At 42.7% G+C, this 9345-nt stretch overlaps 1 protein-coding gene across 4 annotated transcripts in view; it reads left to right on the forward strand.

Annotated features, from left to right (window-relative positions):
- COX4I1 (cytochrome c oxidase subunit 4I1) overlaps nt 1–8683 on the forward strand; it is a 184484-nt gene extending 175801 nt beyond the window's left edge. For all 4 annotated transcript variants that reach the window (XM_069636456.1, XM_069636449.1, XM_069636465.1 and 1 more), the window contains one exon: nt 8401–8683. In XM_069636456.1, the coding sequence (XP_069492557.1) occupies nt 8401–8537 (137 nt within the window). In that variant the 3' untranslated portion in view covers nt 8538–8683. The remainder of the gene's footprint in view (nt 1–8400) is intronic.
- The last annotated feature ends 662 nt before the right edge of the window (nt 8684–9345 follow it).

A 9345-nucleotide genomic window follows, 5' to 3' on the forward strand; every position in this document is an offset into this window, starting at 1 on the left:
CATGCCATTTTACTCTCCTTGTTGCAGTTGGGCCACTAATCTGGTGTTGGTAAATTCGGGGCAAGTCAGTGGGAGTTTGAGCATTATTTTCGCTTTTGGGGAAGAAATATTCCCTGTTCTTTACTTTCCTCATTTGGCACAATGGTTGTCGTTTGTGCTTTTGATTCTTGGCTTACCCAAAAATAATTTTAAACCCCTACATCCATCACCCAGTCCTCAATTATTTGTTCTTGGTTACCCTATCAACTCTGAGCTTGCCTTGCAGGTTATTTTGTTTCAACCTGCTATTAAATGGAACTTTGCTCACCTTAGGGACTACTGTATTCCTAGTCCATAGTTCCTTTTACTTCATAATGTATGGGCATCCTCGAAAGGGTACAGGACCGGAGCAATTTGCACAACAAAATGAGCACTTCACCTTTAAATGTAGAGGGACACGGCTGTGACCATTACGATGCTCTGCTCGATCCCATCCCCACTCTCTGGCACCAAACGCTGGTCCTTTTTCGTGCATCCTGACAGCCCTTTCTGAAATCACTTAAGTGCACTTGGGCATGGGGGGGGGTGTAGGAAAGGTGGACCATGAAGTAGGATTACAGTAGTCACTATGGTAGTAACTTTCCTTTACTCCTACGTCCCATTTCTCTTTCCTCCATGTATGCATGACTAAAACATACAAAACTCGCTGGGATGAAGAACCTTACTACTTATCTGGGGGGTGAGGGGGAGATTTTTCCAAGCTGCCAATCTCAAAAGGTAGCATCAGCATGTGAATGGGCGTCTATGCAGTAATGCCTGAAGAATGCTGGCCGAGGAGCCAAAGTTGCCCCTTTACTCATGTCCCATGAAACGGGACACTGGCAAGGCACATCCATGCTTTGGCTCGCACTGCATGTAGACACCCCGAGGGGGTGGAGGGGTGTCAATTTCTAACGCATCCATCTTTCAAGAATGGCCACTAACATTCACCTGACCGCCAAATGTAATGAACAGTGTATCCGATAATTTAAAATCACTTATTCGAGGCAGATAAAATGTAGCTGCTCTTGGTTAATGTGAAATGCCAGATTTCTTTTTTTTGGGGGGGGGGGGGGGGGGGTAGTGTGTGCAAGCCACTACATTGTCTTTGTGAATGGCTCTGTATATGTTGATGGCCAGCGAAAACAGAGTTAAAAAAACTGTGCACAAAGAAAAGATGCTGATTTATCACTGAACTAATGTATTCCTATTGTGTACATTCATTGACGCTCTACAATCGAATTTTGAAACGAAATGTCCACGCATAAACGAGAACTACAAATCACAGATTAAAATGCCAGTTTTTGGGTGCCAATTGTTAGAGGCACAATGAACATATTAAATATTTTAGGTTAAAAGCAGCACTCTGTAACTTTGGCAATACTTCTACTTTTCCAGAGTTTACTGCACAGTATAAATGGCTAATCTGCGTGCTATTTCTCTGACCTGAAATTCAGCCTTTCACTTGCGCTACACAAATTACCTTTGGAAAGGTGACTTGTGTATCTTGCTTGAGTGGTTTGACCCTGCATACAGTTGCGCATGTTTTTTTATTTTCACTGCTTGTTTAATCTGATATTTATCTGTTCTTTTTACTTAAGGGTTTCAAAAAGTAACACATTTTTCCCCAATTTCAAGCACATAACTGGTTTCCAACTATGTTTTAAGAACTATCTTTTTAAACGTGCCATTTTTGTAGTGCACATTATGTGAGCACTCTTCAACGACATTCCTACGAAACAATGTTTGAAAAACAAATCACAGCCATGTATTGCAACAACTCTACTGGCAGACTGCTGAAAATACAGCCTTCAAGGTAACTGGTTTGATGCCGACCACCAGGGGCTCAAAAGGCTTGAGACCATACTGCCAAAACCATGTTACAATTGCATGAAGTGTGATTTCCTGCCCAGAGGATCTACCAAGTAATTGCAGATTCTTTTACCATGGATAAGCTGAGGAGAAAACATGAATTCCGAATTTGTATATGCACCGATGGTTGCTAAATACGTTTGACCTATGTTTGTTATGCCGGACTCAGCCAGATGGGTGTAAACGATAAAACATTATTTAGAGCGTTTGAGCCGCTCAACCCATTTCTTAGCCGGCCAATGAAAAAAGTGGGACTATTTTGCTCCCAATCCCACCCGCAGAGGCAGTAGGCTTGGTGATGGAAGTAGATGACTGCCATCTGCTTCAGGTCTAAATCACTCCAGTGGGCCAATGTGCTGCCATGAAGTTAATTGTACCCCCTTGTTGTGAACTGAACCTGGTGACAACTGTATGAGGGTGGCTTGTGAGGAATGCTTATAAACTCCTATGATTACACCCTATCTGTAAGGAGTCTCCTAGGGAGTCTGCTCTGGCTGTCCAATGATGCAAACTGCATTTAGTTTTTGCAAAAAAGGTCTCGAGGAAATGGTGGTCAACATTTCCTCAGTGGTCCCCTGACGCAGCTACCATTCGTAGTTGGCTGTTTCAATCTGAGCTTGTCCACATTCTTGTTGAGAGCTCCAGTACCAGTGCATAAGCTGTTACCCACTCCAGATCTCGATCCCGAATAGGCAGAGGTCTGCATACTGGGTCCCTCCCTCTATTTTTGTTATACAACATTGGCATGGTGCTGTCCGTCCAAATCAACACCCCACTGTCATAAATGAGTGGGAAAAATTACATACGTTCCAGGAAAAGGGCTTTGAGTGCAGGATAGGTTCTGCCTTTGAAGCAGCACCGTTGGGAGAAGCAAGGAGGCCCACAGGTACTGATACCACGAAGCTGACTAGTAGTCCGTGACAGCACGCAGTATGCCCCTCACTCCCTCGGAGATGAGAAAATCTGCACATACCAAGTGTCACATTTGAATCCAGTAAAGGTAAGAGTCTGAGTGAGTGTGTAAGATCTGATTTCTTTAGATTGGTTGAAAACTCCAGGTCAAACGAGTACTGAGTGGTTGTTAGGACAGTTTTTACAAAGTCCACTCAAAAGGACTTCATAAATCCTATACCTTGGACAATACTGAAGTACAGGCCTGTACCACTCAGTAAAGGGGTAGCTATGGCAGAGAAGCCAGGCTTATCTTGGGAGGGAGGCTGTAGACGGTACAAAGAGCTTGTAGCATAAATATGTTCCAAAGTAAACAATCTGAGGGACCTCGACGCGTGAGGGATTATGGGTACAACGCACGTCACTATAGGGATAGTGTTACAGACACGCCTTGTCGACGTCCCCTTTTCGACTACGAAAAACAAAATGCAATACTCCGCAGTGACCACTGGATGTCGGACCTATGCACAGCATGTGAATCTAAGCAGATACAACCATCAGAAATGCTTTTACGGTAAGTAATGCATTGTCATCTTATGTATACATGGGTAAAGAGAATTCTTTAGAAAGCCAAGTACTATTAGAAGTCATAAACACAATGATAAAATCAATACAATACTTGTGGTATGTGAAGTAAAACCTGGCATTACACACTTAGAATGGCAGTATGCTATTCAAGGGCAGTAAAACCCTATTGGTAATAAACCTACTCTATTTCAGATATATGTAGTTACACCAGTGTTGATTTTCTGAATAGTGGAACACAATTCGAAGGTAAGCAAGAATTCTAAACTTTTCAGAAAGGCAGTACAGTTCACGGTAAGCAACCTAATGTTCTACATTAAGGAAGGATAGCTCGGAGGCCACACGCTTGTCTTGGAAGCAAGACAACTCGGTGTAACACGGGTTCAAATCCCCATCCCGCGCTTGGAAACCACTCGCTGGTATTGTTATAAATGACCAATAAAATACATTTAGAATGGCAGTATGCAATTCAAGGTGAGTAAAACCCTATTGGTAATACAATGGAGTTTCAGGAATATTACAGTAATGCCAACTCTGTTACGTTCTCGAATAGTGGAATACAATTGAAAGGTAAGTAAATAACTGTATACTTTTCAGAATGGCAGTAAGGAATTCCAAGTGAAGTAAGAACGTTGTAACACTTCGTAACTTAATCTATTTCAGAGTTAACCAGTTGCAGCACTAACCCATAGCAAGTAAGTACTTTGCAACACTGTTTTGTAGTCTGGCCTTATACTTTAGAAGTCCTTCCCTTTTTTTAAGGCATGAGTGGTTTCGGAGGCAGAAGGGGGGCACTGGTGGTCCAGTGGCCAACAGTAGGTAGGTCAGGGTAAGAGAACGATGCAGGAAAATCAGTTCCAGTGGATTTCTCGTCCAACAAATGCAGACTGAGTTCGTAGAAGGTCAGGGACTTAATGGAAGGCTCCATAGATGTCTTCCAGCATTGGGCCTGGGAGACCGGTATAGGAGAACTCTCAACCACACAAATTGCCAGTGTAGCCACACTGGAGTGACACAAGACTTTAGGTAAGTATTACACTCAGCCACACTACTGTGTGGCCCAGCGCTGGAACACATCTACGGAACATTCTACTAGGTCCCTGAACACTTTAACTCTAAAGTCTGTACTTTAGAGCCGAAGTACGCTGTGAAGACAAGCTCGCACCAGCACAGGACCCAAACTGTGGGTTCTTGGTTGTGGTGACAAAAGAAAGGCCACTGGATGGGACCTTGCAGCAGCAGTCAACAGAAAAGGCTCCCCACAAAGGATTCTTTGGTGCTTCTCACGGCTGTGGATTTGGCACCCTTTTCAAGGTCCCAGATGCGAAACGGTTACATCGGTCAATAGCTCAGTCCAGCACACTGGTGATTGGTTTTAACGGAGTGGAATCTTGCTTCTAGAGGTCCAACAGGAGTCCGAAGTTTCAGCAAGAACCTTTCACGGGAAGTCTTCGCACATCACTGAACTTCGAAGTTCCTGGTTATTGGCTTTTTGCAGCCCAGGAAGGTCACAGCTCTTTGTGGGATGGCTAGAAATGCAGGTCTTAAGACTGATTGGTCCGACCAGTCCAAGGGTCAGAGTAGTCTTCGGGACTCCCAGGTTGCATGAAAAAAGGGGTTAGCACAGGCAGCGGTTACACAGCAGGCCTCTCCAATCGCTAGAATCCACTACGGCAGTCTTCTCTTCTTCCTCCTCATCAGATTCAGCTCCAGTGGTCGACTTGTCTGGATCTTTTAGATCCAGGCCATTTATACAGTAATCCAGCCAATCAGCACACATACAAAGTTGGGGGGTGGGGGGGTTATGGGTCCAGGGCTGTCCTTTCAGGATGGTCAACTGGTGAGGGCATTGTTACGAGCCCAATGGCCCTCAGAACTGACCGTGAGGCAAGGATCGGCACATCCCACTTCCAGGAGTGGAGCTCCCAAAAAAAGTTGTCTCCATGCTAGTGCCATGCATGAAGAGAGGGTAGCTTGCCTTCGCATGACTTTTTTGCAGCAAAGACCTTGATAGTTGGAAGGTGACCTGGAAAAACCACTTGGTTAGCCTGTGTTTTTTTTTTTTGGGTGTTCCCCCTCACTGCACTCCCTGTCACCCACACCCCCCCCCCCTTATGTGCACAACAGTCCCATCTGTGATCTGAGCCTAGGCACCCGCACATGGATTGTATGTGGACCAGATGCCAGAATGGACCCCAGGAACACCTAGAGATCCCATCTGAGACCAACATGCACCTCTGGCACATTCGGGGAGAAAATTGGAAGGAAAACCTCCTTTGCAAGGCATCTGCTCAGTCAGTGCTGAAAGGAGTACTAGGATACAGTGCCGGGGTGTGGAGCTAGAAGAGACTGTGGTCTGGAGGGTTGCCCAGAGCTGTACCCGTGGTTGTGATTTATTCAACACCTTCCAACCATCAACTTTTGCTTTTGCTAGAAGAGTGTGGCCACCCGCTCATGCATCTAAATTAAAAGTTGAGTAGTTCATTGTGCCTTTCAATTGCCCCGTCCCATCCCCTGGCAGTAATGACATACAGCATGGAGGAACATGATGGGTCATTGAATTACTTAAGCATGCAAAAGTTGCAAAGTGTGCGAACTTGAAAAGGGTGGGTGTGCATGCTGATTGTCCCAGAGGGGCCCAGTCCCAATTTCAACCGAATGCCAAAATAAAGCTGGCAGTCATGTTTGCTGGATTAGTAGAGTGGGTGCATTCTCCTCTTTGCAGGAAATCTCCAAACTGAAGCCCACTCCGTGGCCTCTGTAAAATCTTGCTATTCAAGCAGTGCTTTGAGCCTAGTCTCATCAATGATGCTTATATGCCCAAATGCTTACTGTGGGAATTGCATCCTCTACCTTGCACCCTTCTTACTTTTTGCCTTTTTCCTCTGAGCTTTGAGGTGGCTCATGGCAAGTGTATAGCAATTTAAATAACTCATGTTCCTAATCTTCCAGTTCCCCCATGTCCTCTTCACACTCTGCGCTGTTTCATAGCCAAACATGATGAAAAACAATATTGAAGCAACCAACAAAGCATTTTGTGTTGCCTCTTTTGCCATATTTTACCTCTCGCTTTCTTCATGTTTGGTATTTAAAAGGCAGTGGAAAGCCCCCACCTACAACATAAATGCCTATATTCCCCTACCACCTGCATACCCTAAATTCTTAATTGAGTGCATCCCTTCTAACTATTTTATGCACCATACCTTCTTTTCAATCCTTTACAAATATCTAGCATAACTGTTTTCACACTGACTTACCTTATCTTTAAAGATAGATGCTTTAGCCATTTAAAGAAACAGCTAGTCGTGGCATTTCTTTCTGCTACTTGGCACAAACATTCATGTTTTAGGTTTTCTTAACTATTTGAGCTGTCAGGGCTTTGACTTAAATTTATTTTGTCCTCCGCATATTCCGTATTTTTGTAATGGTCCTTGTTCCCTTCCGAAACATGTATTTGGTCCCTTAAGCGTATTCGAGTAGTGCCTATGCTGTCCTTTGATTTTATTTTTGATTTTTTTGTTCTTTTTTTAAAAATTTTTTTTTTCGCCCCTTTTGGGCTGTGCTCTTACTTTTGATGCAATTAATGATATCCATCCTTGATATTCATGAGATACATTTGCATACTTTATAAATCATTGTATGGAAATTAATTTCATATTAACGAGGGAGATCCTGAAAATCTGACATGTGGTTTAGGCTTGGATATGGACAACCCTATTCTAAACGTTCCTTTCCTAACGAGCTTTCTTGCCTACTTCCATAATTTGATGCTCTCTACTTACTGATCCGTTTCTTTCTCCACTACTTAAAGTGCCTCTTTCCGTATTAACTTCCTTTACCTGGACCCTGCGTGCAGCCAGTACTTTATTTTTTTTTGTACTGATTTCTTTCTTCCTTTGGGTTTCACTTTTTTGGATTGTTTCATGGATTTTATTTTCTTGTACTTTGTTGCTCGCCCCTTTTCCAGAGTATCCTATTCTATTGCAGCTGCATTTCACCTTTCACCTTTTTACATCTGATTGCTTGGCATCTTTTCTTCTGGATTCCTTTTCCTCCTTAGTTTTTATTTTCGGTTCTGTATTGTTAACGACATAAAACATAATTGTACTGATCGCAGTCTCTCGACTGTGACCCTGAAACCTTGACACACAAGACTGCATCACGGAGCGTGGCGCGTAGCAAGTCAGTGTTCCAGGGATGAGGGCAAGAGCCTGTGATCGGATAGGCTTGGGGGATGGGAGGGATTATAGGTACAAAGTGGGGGGCCCAAAATGGACTTTGGAAGGGAGAGTTAGGCATGCAACTGACCTTGCGGGAGGCGGCGCGCAGCCTTACTCAGTCGGTCCTATGCTAGTGGTATTTAGTGACTTATTTTGTAGCCCAACTGGTGGTTTAAAGTAGCTTTTTTCTTATTTTAAACGTTTATTGGCTTAACCCTATATCTGCCACCGTGGTTTTATCAGCTGTTGCTAATTAGCAAAAATCTGCTTGTTGGATTTCTAACTTGGAATCCAGAGAAAGGGACTCTAATGTAGATTTTAGTGATCTCATAGGCAAAATCACCGCCAATGGTTATAACAATTCATCTGTCGAAGTTGGGAGCGCTTGTATCAGTTTTATGCACTGTATCACATTTTAAATATTATTCTTCACCAAAGACTCGGTGCTTCATTAGTAGGTTTGGGACGATCAGCTACTGAAAACCACCTCATGGTCCCCTTTTAGTATAGCCTTTGCATTGAGGTAGCAGTCTCTTGCAGCACCCAGAAGTGATTTAATGCAGGTATTTTGTAAAGCGCACACTGTAACCTTTGATATTGGAAAGATGCTGCAATTGAATAGTTAAGTTTGTAGCAGTTTTGAGGAGGATGGTTACATGGTCTGCAATTTTAATGTGTTCTCTAGTTGCAGCTCATTTGTTGAATAGGATTCCCAGAAGGTAGCACATGATGGCAGATTGTGGCCCAAATGCATCACAGCCCACAATTGACACTAACTTAGAAGAAATTAACCTTTGCTTTTCATCTTTTGCAGTTTTTGGTCCAGTTCCGCATACCTTTTCTGATGACTGGATAGAGAAGCAGACAAAGAGAATGTTGGACATGAGAATTAACCCAGTTGAAGGATTCTCTTCCAAATGGGACTACGAGAAGAACGAGTGGAAGAAATAAACATTTTCCATCAATCATGCTAGTTCTGCTTAATCAATTGTTCGCTGGCATTTGAACGTTTCTTAGCCACGCTGTGACCTTGCTAGCATACAGGAACCAGCATTCCCCTTTAATTAGATGGCAAATAAATTTCTGCTTTACTTGAATGTCTTTGGTCTTTTCTGTATTGGGAAATAGCTTGTCCAGTCAAAGTTTCGAAACAATATTTTCGAATGACAATTTCCGAAACAAAAGTTTCGAAAAAAAAGTTTTTAATGTATTTTTAATAAAGGGTTTATTTAAGTTTGTATAGTAAAATAAGTGTGTTTTTTTTTAAACGGGTTTGCGGGGTCCCCCCATAAAAAATAAATTAATTTTTTTTTTTCCAACACTTTTGTGTCGGAACTTTTGTCATTCGAAACCAAAGATATGACTGCTACACACTCTAACCTTGACCGATATCCTACCTTGCTTTAAAAAGTAGTGATTTTTTTTAAATGCAGTCCTTACTGCAGTCTTTATCCCTGTAAGCTGTTTGTGCTAAAGGGACTGGAAGTCAGTGTGAGTACAGTTAATCTATTCTTATGATGTGTGGTCATTTGATGGTTCTTGCTGCAGACCAAGTGTGACACTGCGCAATGTATAGTTCTGCTTCCTGTTTGAATTTTTTTTAAATTTTATTTCAGCTGTTTGGGAAACATCGTTTTCTACAAACTGAGTAGAGGATATAAAGGAAGTTTGTGCTACTAATAATACACATACAGCTTTCCATATTGGAACTGGAACTCGCAGAAGTCTGAAGGGGAATTAAAAATCAAAAGTTGGCTTG

The sequence above is a fragment of the Ambystoma mexicanum genome, chromosome 1q (genome assembly GCF_040938575.1).
Source record: "Ambystoma mexicanum isolate Mex_15411 chromosome 1q, UKY_AmexF1_1, whole genome shotgun sequence".
Taxonomy (NCBI): Eukaryota; Metazoa; Chordata; class Amphibia; order Caudata; family Ambystomatidae; genus Ambystoma; species Ambystoma mexicanum.